The sequence below is a fragment of the Bombina bombina genome, chromosome 4 (genome assembly GCF_027579735.1).
Source record: "Bombina bombina isolate aBomBom1 chromosome 4, aBomBom1.pri, whole genome shotgun sequence".
NCBI classification, from domain to species: Eukaryota; Metazoa; Chordata; class Amphibia; order Anura; family Bombinatoridae; genus Bombina; species Bombina bombina.
The window spans coordinates 1094174338-1094185775 of NC_069502.1; the positions used below are offsets into that span (position 1 = coordinate 1094174338).

Genomic DNA, 11438 nt, shown 5'->3' on the forward strand with positions numbered 1-11438 from the left:
TTCTGATCCAAACAAACTGGATTCAGATATTTCAAATTTTAAATTTAAGCTGGAAAACCTCCGTGTATTACTAGGGGAGGTGTTAGCGGCTCTGAATGATTGTAACACAGTTGCAATACCAGAGAAAATGTGTAGGTTGGATAAATATTTTGCGGTACCGGCGAGTACTGACGTTTTTCCTATACCTAAGAGACTTACTGAAATTGTTATTAAGGAGTGGGATAGACCCGGTGTGCCGTTCTCACCCCCTCCGATATTTAGAAAGATGTTTCCAATAGACGCCACCACACGGGACTTATGGCAAACGGTCCCTAAGGTGGAGGGAGCAGTTTCTACTTTAGCTAAGCGTACCACTATCCCGGTGGAGGATAGCTGTGCCTTTTCAGATCCAATGGATAAAAAGTTAGAGGGTTACCTTAAGAAAATGTTTGTTCAACAAGGTTTTATATTGCAACCTCTTGCATGCATTGCGCCTGTCACGGCTGCAGCAGCATTTTGGTTTGAGTCTCTGGAAGAGACACTTGAATCAGCTCCATTAGATGAGATTACACACAAGCTTAAAGCCCTTAAGTTAGCTAACTCATTTATTTCAGATGCCGTAGTACATTTAACTAAACTTACGGCTAAGAATTCCGGATTCGCCATTCAGGCACGCAGAGCACTGTGGCTAAAATCCTGGTCAGCTGACGTTACTTCTAAATCTAAATTGCTTAATATACCTTTCAAAGGGCAGACCTTATTCGGGCCCGGGTTGAAAGAAATTATCGCTGACATTACAGGAGGTAAAGGCCATGCCCTGCCTCAAGACAGAGCCAAACCTAAGGCTAGACAGTCTAATTTTCGTTCCTTTCGTAATTTCAAAGCAGGAGCAGCATCAACTTCCTCTGCAAAAACAGGAAGGAGCTGTTGCTCGCTACAGACAAGGCTGGAGACCTAACCAGTCCTGGAACAAGGGCAAGCAGGCCAGGAAACCTGCTGCTGCCCCTAAGACAGCATGAATCGAGGGCCCCCGATCCGGGAACGGATCTAGTGGGGGGCAGACTTTCTCTCTTCGCCCAGGCTTGGGCAAGAGATGTCCAGGATCCCTGGGCGTTAGAGATCATATCTCAGGGATACCTTCTAGACTTCAAATTCTCTCCCCCAAGAGGGAGATTTCATCTGTCAAGGTTGTCAACAAACCAAATAAAGAAAGAGGCGTTTCTACGCTGCGTACAAGATCTTTTATTAATGGGAGTGATCCATCCGGTTCCGCGGTCGGAACAAGGACAAGGGTTTTACTCAAATCTGTTTGTGGTTCCCAAAAAAGAGGGAACTTTCAGGCCAATCTTGGATTTAAAGATCCTAAACAAATTCCTAAGAGTTCCATCGTTCAAAATGGAAACTATTCGGACAATTTTACCCATGATCCAAAAGGGTCAGTACATGACCACAGTGGATTTAAAGGATGCTTACCTTCACATACCGATTCACAAAGATCATTACCGGTATCTAAGGTTTGCCTTTCTAGACAGGCATTACCAGTTTGTAGCTCTTCCATTCGGATTGGCTACGGCTCCGAGAATCTTCACAAAGGTTCTGGGTGCTCTTCTGGCGGTACTAAGACCGCGAGGAATTGCGGTAGCTCCGTACCTAGACGACATTCTGATACAAGCTTCAAGCTTTCAAACTGCCAAGTCTCATACAGAGTTAGTACTGGCATTTCTAAGGTCGCATGGATGGAAGGTGGACGAAAAGAAGAGTTCTCTCTTTCCACTCACAAGAGTTCCCTTCTTGGGGACTCTTATAGATTCTGTAGAAATGAAGATTTACCTGACAGAAGACAGGTTAACAAAGCTTCAAAATGCATGCCGTGTCCTTCATTCCATTCAACACCCGTCAGTAGCTCAATGCATGGAGGTGATCGGCTTAATGGTAGCAGCAATGGACATAGTACCCTTTGCACGCCTACATCTCAGACCGCTGCAATTGTGCATGCTAAGTCAGTGGAATGGGGATTACTCAGACTTGTCCCCTACTCTGAATCTGGATCAAGAGACCAGAAATTCTCTTCTATGGTGGCTTTCTCGGCCACATCTGTCCAGGGGGATGCCATTCAGCAGGCCGGACTGGACAATTGTAACAACAGACGCCAGCCTACTAGGTTGGGGTGCTGTCTGGAATTCTCTGAAGGCTCAGGGACAATGGAATCAGGAGGAGAGTCTCCTACCAATAAACATTCTGGAATTGAGAGCAGTTCTCAATGCCCTTCTGGCTTGGCCCCAGTTAACAACTCGGGGGTTCATCAGGTTTCAGTCGGACAACATCACGACTGTAGCTTACATCAACCATCAGGGAGGGACAAGAAGCTTCCTAGCAATGATGGAAGTATCAAAGATAATTCGCTGGGCAGAGTCTCACTCTTGCCACCTGTCAGCAATCCACATCCCGGGAGTGGAGAACTGGGAGGCGGATTTCTTAAGTCGTCAGACTTTTCATCCGGGGGAGTGGGAACTTCATCCGGAGGTCTTTGCCCAAATACTTCGACGTTGGGGCAAACCAGAGATAGATCTCATGGCGTCTCGACAGAACGCCAAGCTTCCTCGTTACGGGTCCAGATCCAGGGATCCGGGAGCGGTTCTGATAGATGCTTTGACAGCACCTTGGACCTTCGGGATGGCTTATGTGTTTCCACCCTTCCCGATGCTTCCTCGATTGATTGCCAGAATCAAACAGGAGAGAGCATCAGTGATTCTAATAGCGCCTGCATGGCCACGCAGGACTTGGTATGCAGATCTAGTGGACATGTCATCCTGTCCACCTTGGTCGCTACCTCTGAAACAGGACCTTCTGATCCAGGGCCCCTTCAAACATCAAAATCTAATTTCTCTGAAGCTGACTGCTTGGAAATTGAACGCTTGATTTTATCAAAACGTGGTTTTTCTGAGTCAGTTATTGATACCTTAATACAGGCTAGGAAGCCTGTTACCAGAAAGATTTACCATAAGATATGGCGCAAATACTTATATTGGTGCGAATCCAAGAGTTACTCATGGAGTAAGGTTAGGATTCCGAGGATATTGTCTTTTCTACAAGAAGGTTTAGAAAAGGGTTTATCCGCTAGTTCCTTAAAGGGACAGATTTCAGCTCTGTCCATTCTTTTACACAAACGTCTGTCAGAAGTTCCGGACGTTCAAGCTTTTTGTCAGGCTTTAGCTAGGATCAAGCCTGTGTTTAAAACTGTTGCTCCACCATGGAGTTTGAACTTAGTTCTTAATGTTTTACAGGGGGTTCCGTTTGTACCCCTTCATTCCATTGATATCAAGTTGTTATCTTGGAAAGTTCTGTTTTTAATGGCGATTTCCTCGGCTCGAAGAGTCTCTGAGTTATCTGCCTTACATTGTGATTCTCCTTATCTGATTTTTCATTCAGACAAGGTAGTTCTGCGTATTAAACCTGGGTTCCTACCTAAGGTGGTCACTAACAGGAATATCAATCAAGAGATTGTGGTTCCATCTTTGTGTCCTAATCCTTCTTCGAAAAAGGAACGTCTGCTACACAATCTAGATGTAGTCCGTGCCCTGAAACTTTATCTACAGGCAACTAAGGATTTTCGACAAATGTCTTCCCTGTTTGTCGTTTATTCTGGTCAGAGGAGAGGTCAAAAAGCTTCGGCTACCTCTCTCTCCTTTTGGCTTCGTAGCATAATACGGTTAGCCTATGAGACTGCTGGACAGCAGCCTCCTGAAAGAATTACAGCACATTCTACTAGAGCTGTGGCTTCCACTTGGGCCTTTAAGAATGAGGCTTCTGTTGAACAGATTTGCAAGGCTGCAACTTGGTCTTCTCTTCATACTTTTTCCAAATTTTACAAATTTGACACTTTTGCTTCTTCGGAGGCTGTTTTTGGGAGAAAGGTTCTTCAGGCAGTGGTTCCTTCCGTATAAAGAGCCTGCCTGTCCCTCCCGTCATCCGTGTACTTTAGCTTTGGTATTGGTATCCCATAAGTAATGGATGATCCGTGGACTGGATACACTTAACAAGAGAAAACATAATTTATGCTTACCTGATAAATTTATTTCTCTTGTAGTGTATCCAGTCCACGGCCCGCCCTGTCACTTTAAGGCAGGTAATTTTTCCATTAAACTACAGTCACCACTGCACCCTATGGTTTTCCTTTCTCTGCATGTTTTCGGTCGAATGACTGGTAATGGCAGTTAGGGGAGGAGCTATATAGCAGCTCTGCTGGGTGAATCCTCTTGCACTTCCTGTTGGGGAGGAGTTAGTATCCCATAAGTAATGGATGATCCGTGGACTGGATACACTACAAGAGAAATAAATTTATCAGGTAAGCATAAATTATGTTTTTTCTCAGGGAGAAATCGTTAGTCACTTAATTTCTAAGAGGAGGGGAGACATCTTATTTTTCTGCCCTGATGTTGATGATCTTAGCAAACATTACCTAAGATCCTGCTGGTTTCCACAGAGCAGTTGAAGGTAGTATAAAAGAAATATCTTCAGTGTGGAGAACCGTGTCCTGCTACAAGCAGCATTGAGGTATGTTCAGTCATTTGTTTCTGGGGAGACTTGATGCATCAGAACAGGCTGACATTATTCCCTATCTGGGGAGGTGTAATCAGTATGCACTATATGTATGGAAATGGTGTACCTGGGATTCCCTTTATATTGATCTCTAAATATGTCTATGGATATCGTTAAGGTATATTCAGTGTGGGCTAGACGCTGGGAGATGCGGTTTGCTTAAGGGCTGCCATTATCATTTCATTATCACTGGCCTGAGGGAGTGCAGTGTTTTTTAATGAAGTTACACTTGGTAATTGTGGTGTATGTAAGAGGGGCACATGGCTTAATACTTTATTTGGAACAACATGTTTGTTTCTTTTTGCTACCCATGCGGGTCTCAGTCGGGCTAGAGTTACACCCACGGTGGGCGGGGCCTAATTTTGCACGCTCAGCCGCGCAGTATCATCCGGATCGGATAGACAGCAAGGTCCTGGGCTCCGGTGGGGCCTAAGTTATTTTTGACAAACGAAGAGACTTAGGAGCTACTCAAACAGAGACAGTGTCTTCTGGGGGCAGGTAGGCACCGCAGCAGAGCTGTGGCGAGGTGCAGGGGCCTGAATTGATAAAAAGTTATTTTATCTCATAAATTCGATATAATTTGATATATAACATATCTAAGCAAAGTGGTGCAATATTATTAAGCTATTTTGGGCACATAAGGACAGTTTTTATTGCTGCAAACGTTGTTTTGAGATAACAGAAAAATTGTTGCGCTTTTATTATTTAAAGGCGCAGTACACTTTTCAGTTCAAAAATGTTGTCTATGTAATTTTACTTCAGAGCTCAATATTTCAAGTAAAGAACGACTATTATTGCTATTGCTAGTCTGTTTAACATGTCTGAACTTGAGAAACTACTTGTTCTATGTGTTTAGATGTCATTGTGGAACCCCCTCTTACTTTTTGTCCCTCATGTACTGAAAGGGCCTTACAATGTAAAGAGCGGATTTTCTTTAAGGAAAGTGTGTCTATGGATGCTTTTCAGTCTGATGAAAATCAGGGTATGCCGCTACTTTCTCCCCAAGCGTCACAACCTTTAACGCCCACCCAAGCGACGCCAGGTTCTTCAACCGCGTCTACTTAATTTACTCTGCAGGATATGGCTGCAGTTATGTCATCTACCCTTTCAGATGTTTTATCTAAGTTGCCAGTGTTACAGGGCAAACGCAGAAGGACAGAAGTCAATTTGAATACTGCGACCTTTGATGCTTTGTTGGCTATTTCCGATGTACCCTCACAGGGATCTGATTTGGGGGTCAGGGAACTTCTGTCTGAGGGGGAACGTTCCGATTCGGGAAGTGTGTTACCTCAGACGGACTCAGATGTCATGTCCTTTAGATTTAAGCTTGAACACCTCCGCCTGTTGCTTCGGGAGATTTTAGCGACTCTGGATGATTGTGACTCTATTGTGGTACCACCAGAGAAATTGTGTAAGATGGACAAATACTTAGAGGTGCCTGCTTACTCTGATGTTTTTCCGGTTCCTAAAAGAATCTCGGAAATTATTACGTGGGAATGGGAAAGACCGGGTATCCCGTTTTCACCTTCTCCTAATTTTAAGAAAATGTATCCCATATCTGACACTGATCAGGACTTTTGGCAAACAGTCCCTAAGGTGGAGGGAGCTATATCTACCCTGTCTAAGCGTACAACTATTTCTATTGAGGACAGTTGTGCTTTTAAAGACCCTATAGATAAGAAATTGGAGGGTCTTCTAAAAAAAGTTATTTATTCATCAGGGTTTCCTTTTACAACCAACAGCCTGCATTGTACCAGTTACCACTGCGGCAGCTTTCTGGTTTGACGCCTTAGAAGAGTCTCTTAAGACTGAGACTCCTTTAGAGGAAATTCTAGATAGAATTAAGGCTCTTAGGCTGACTAATTCTTTTATTACGGACACCGCCTTTCAGATTGCCAAGTTGGCGGCTAAGAATGCCGGATTTAACCATAACGCTCTACACGCTAAAATGGCAGTCTTGGTCTGCTGACGTGTCATCTAAGTCAAAGCTTTTGGCTATTCCTTTCAAAGGGAAAACCCTATTCGGGCCTGACTTGAAAGAAATAATTTCTGACATTACGGGAGGTAAGGGTCATCTCCTACCTCAGGATAAAGCAGCTAAACTGAGGGGTAAACAAAATAATTTTCGTTTCTTTCGGAACTTCAAAGGAGTCCCACTTCCTCTTCCGCTAAACAGGAAGGGAATTTTGCTCAAGCCAAGGCCGTCTGGTGACCCAACCAGGCTTGGAACAAAGGTAAACAATCCAAGAAGCCCACTGCTGCTCCCAAGACAGCATGAAGGAGCGGTGGTTCCCAAAAAAGAGGGAACGTTCAGACCCATTTTAGATCTCAAGAGTCTAAACAAGTTTCTCAGAGTCCCATCCTTCAAGATGGAGACTATTCGAACAATTCTACCATTGATCCAGGAGGGTCAATATATGACTACCGTGGACTTGAAGGATGCATACCTTCATATCCCTATCCACAAGGATCATCATCAGTTCCTATGGTTTGCCTTCCTGGACAAACATTTTCAGTTCGTGGCTCTTCCCTTCAGGTTGCCACAGCACCCAGGATCTTCACAAAGGTTCTAGGGTCCCTTCTGGCGGTTCTCAGGCCACGGGGTATTGCAGTGGTGCTTTATCTAGACGATATTCTGATCCAGGCGTCGTCTTACCATCTGACAAATTCTCATACAGACATGGTTGTGTCCTTTCTGAGGACTCACGGGTGGAAGGTGAATCTAGAAAAGAGTTTGTTAATTCCACAGACCAGGGTTCCCTTCTTGGGAACTCTAATAGATTCCATATCCATGAAAATTTTCTTGACAGAGGTCAGAAAGTTAAAGATTCTGAATACATGCCGAGCCCTTCAGTCAGATCCTCGGCCATCAGTGGCTCAGTGCATGGAGGCAATTTGATTGATGGTGGCGGCAATGGACATCATTCCATTTGCTCGTTTTCATCTCAGACCACTACAACTGAACATGCTCAGGCAGTGGAATGGAGATTATGCAAATTTGTCTCCTCAGATAGTTCTGGATCAGGAGACAAGAGACTCTCTTCTTTAGTGGTTGTCACCGGATCATCTGTCCCAAGGGACGTGCTTCCGCAGACCCTAATGGGTGATAGTGACAATGGACGCCAGCCTACTAGGTTGGGGTGCAGTCTGGAATTCCCTGAAGGCATCAGGGTGTGTGGACTTGGTCAGAGTCTCTGCTTCCAATCAATATTCTGGAATTGAGAGCAATACTCAATGCGCTTCAGGCTTGGCCTCAGTTGGCTTCGGCCAAATTCATCCGTTTTCAGTCGGACAATATCACGACTGTGGCTTACATCAATCATCAGGGAGGAACAAGAAGTTCCTTAGCCATGACAGAAGTATCCAAGATAATTCGGTGGGCGGAGGCTCACTCTTGTTATCTGTCAGCAATCTACATCCCAGGAGTGGACAACTGGAAAGCTGACTTTTTAAGCAGACAGACGTTTCATCCGGGGGAGTGGGAACTCCATCCGGAGGTCTTTTCCACCCTGATTCTCAGATGGGGCAGACCGGAATTGGATCTGATGGCGTCTCATCAGAATGCCAAGCTCCCAAGATACGGATCCAGGTCAAGGGATCCTCAGGCCGAACTGATAGATGCCTTGGCAGTGCCTTGGTCGTTCAACCTAGCCTATGTGTTTCCACCGTTTGCTCTCCTTCCCCGGGTGATTGCTCGGATCAAACAGGAGAGGGCTTCAGTAATTCTAATCGCAACTGCGTGGCCTCGCAGGACTTGGTATGCCGATCTAGTGGACATGTCCTCTCTGCCGCCATGGAAGCTTCCATTGAGGCAGGACCTTCTCATTCAGGGACCCTTCCAACACCGAATCTAGTTTCTCTGCAACTGACTGCTTGGAGATTGAACGCTTCTGAACGGGTTCTCTGATTCGGTCATTGATACTTTGATTCAGGCATGTAAGCCTTTTACTAGAAAGATCTACCATAAAATATGGTGGAAATATCTTTATTGGTGCGAATCCAAGGGCTACTCATGGAGTAGAGTTAGGATTCCCAGGATTCTGTCTTTTCTCCAAGAAGGATTGGAGAAAGGATTATCAGCAAGTTTCTTAAAGGGACAAATCTCTGCTTTGTCAATTTTATTAAACAAACGTTTGGCAGATGTTCCAGACGTTCAGTCCTTTTGTCAGGCTCTAACCAGAATCAACCCTGGAGTTGGATTTTAGTTCTTAATGTTCTTCAAGGGGTTCCGTTTGAACCCATGCGTTCCATAGATATTAAGTTGTTATCTTGGAAGGTTTTATTTTTGGTTGCTATTCTGCTCGTAGAGTTTCTGAGCTTTCAGCGTTACAATGTAACTCGCCTTATCTTATCTTCCATTCTGATAAGGTGGTTTTACGTACCAAACCTGGTTTCCTTCCAAAGGTTGTTTCTAATAAGAATATTAATCAGGAAATTGTTGTTCCTTCATTATGTCCTAATCCTTCTTCTAAGAAGGAGCGTCTGTTACATAACTTGGACGTGGTCCGTGCCTTGAAGTTTTACTTTTAGGCGACAAAGGAATTTTGTCAATCATCTTCATTATTAGTTGTTTTTTCTGGAAAGCGTAGGGGCCAGAAAGCTACGGCTACCTCTCTTTCTTTTTGGCTGAAGAGTATCATCTGTCTGGCATATGAGACTGCTGGATAGCAGCCTCCTGAAAGAATTTACGGCTCATTCTACCAGGGATATGGCTTCCTCATGGGCATTTAAAAACGATGCTTCTGTTGAACAGATTTGCAAGGCTGCAACTTGGTCGTCTCTTCACACTTTTTCCAAATTTTACCAATTTGATACTTTTGCTTCTGCTGAGGCTGGTTTTGGGAGAAAGGTTCTTCAAGCAGTGGTGCCTTCCGTTTAGGTTCCTGTCTTGTCCCTCCCTTTCATCCATGTCCTATAGCTTTGGTATTGTATCCCATAAGTAAGGATGAAATCCGGGGACTCGTCATATCTTGTAAAAGAAAAGGAAATTTATGCTGACCTGATAAATGTATTTCTTTTACGATATGACAAGTCCATGGCCCACCCTGTCATTTCTAAGACAGGTATTTATTTATATTTGTTAAACTACAGTCACCTCTGCACCTTTGGCTTTTCCTTTCTCTTCCTAACTTCCTTTGAATGACTGGAGTGGGAGGGAAGGGTGGAGCTATATACACAGCTCTGCTGTGGTGCTCTTTGCCACTTCCTGCTGACCAGGAGGCGTAATCCCATAAGTAAGGATGAATCCGTGGACTCGTTGTATCTAGTAGAAGAAAGAAACATTTTGGGTTTCATGTCCCTTTAATTTTGACTAGACTGTCCCTTTGAAGATGTGCAGCCTACACAGTCAATGTGTATATGTACCACAAGGCAAAAAAGCAAGAAGACATCTTGCACACGTGCAGTGGTTCTGAACGTGAACTCCCTGGCATATAGATGTAAACAGTGAAATGGTCCTTGTATCCCAATTCCTTATGTACACTGTAGTAGCATTATCAGGTGTGTAATTAATGTAACATATAGAGTTTATAGGAGCACTCTATATGTCACTACACTACAGGAAGGTGCGGAGAGAAAACTAAACAAAGATAGGAGGAATTTGTTTTATTTTCAGACATTTATTTTTCAATAAAATATATGAGTGATATACAGGTGATCATGACACAGATCACTTGATTTACCATCACTTTAAATTACAGTAAAGGGGGTGAGCAAAATAAATAATGAAAAGATATGTAACAATATATTTTGATCTCAAACTGTTTTGTGCCCTTTTAAAATTGTGTGTGTGGGTGGAGGGGGGTGATAAAGAAGGTTGCCTCAGAGTTACTTAACTGAAAGTTGTGGGTAATACTGGTTGCTTTTCTCATTCAGATTCTCTCTTTACCTCTCTCTTTGTCTGCATATAGCAAATGAAAATACACTGCCTTGTTAATGTATGGCTTTTGACATCTTTGAAAATTGGGGATACTCAAATAGTGATGGGGGGGTTCGCCAACCACTGTAATATCGCCACTGCCTGGCAGCTAGGAATATATTAGGCCCTACCCAGTCCTTGTTTTTTAATAAGCAAGAAACCTCCACGGTAAATGCTTTTCATGATTCCAAACCTATGTTTCTTTTTTAGGTGGATGAAGACTACTTGTTTGAGAAAGGAGAAGCAAACTTCTGGGCCGAGAAACTGACATACGTCCGGTTGCTCACAAAGCATCTCACTGTGCTTATCTCATCTGCTCCTTCCAATCTTCCATCTCAAACAGAGCTCTGTCCGGTGTTGCATGCCGCCTCCGAACGCTCAGACCGTATACAGCGTCATCTGCAGGATTTACCCTCTACTCCAGAGTTTCTGAAGACAACAGAATACACCAGATTATGTATTCATAAGGAAAGGATATCTAGATGCATGAAGATACTGGCATCACTACAGCAGCAGAACCGCAGTGACATCATTTAAGCAATAGTGTTTATTATCTTTTTTTTCTAACATATAAGTAAAATATTTGTTAAAGACTGAATTGTCAAGTGTTTTATGATTATGAATAAAATTGGACTGTTTTAAATATGTTCCTTCCCATCTTCAGGATTGTTAGGGTACCATGGTTTTGATAGATTTAATTCAGAAAGTGCTGTGAATGGCAAAACTTACACAAGCAAGCCTCTAGTTTATTCTATATAACTATATGAAAATGCCTGAAGTAGAACCTGGACACACACCCCTATTTGGTTTGGGCATAGAATCACCCTGGCCATTTTGCAATAATACCCATGTAGCATATATATGCATACTTTAAATAAAATATGCAAAGACAGAGCATATATAAAACAAAACTGTATGTATAGAGTCACACATTGATGAGAGC

At 43.5% G+C, this 11438-nt stretch overlaps 1 protein-coding gene across 1 annotated transcript in view; it reads left to right on the forward strand.

The window, feature by feature from the left end:
* Nucleotides 1-11138, forward strand: part of THADA (THADA armadillo repeat containing) — a 1857831-nt gene extending 1846693 nt beyond the window's left edge. Inside the window, exon 38 of the mRNA XM_053712286.1 lies at nt 10706-11138. Within this exon, the coding sequence (XP_053568261.1) occupies nt 10706-11032 (327 nt within the window). The 3' untranslated portion in view covers nt 11033-11138. The remainder of the gene's footprint in view (nt 1-10705) is intronic.
* Nucleotides 11139-11438: the final 300 nt, after the last annotated feature.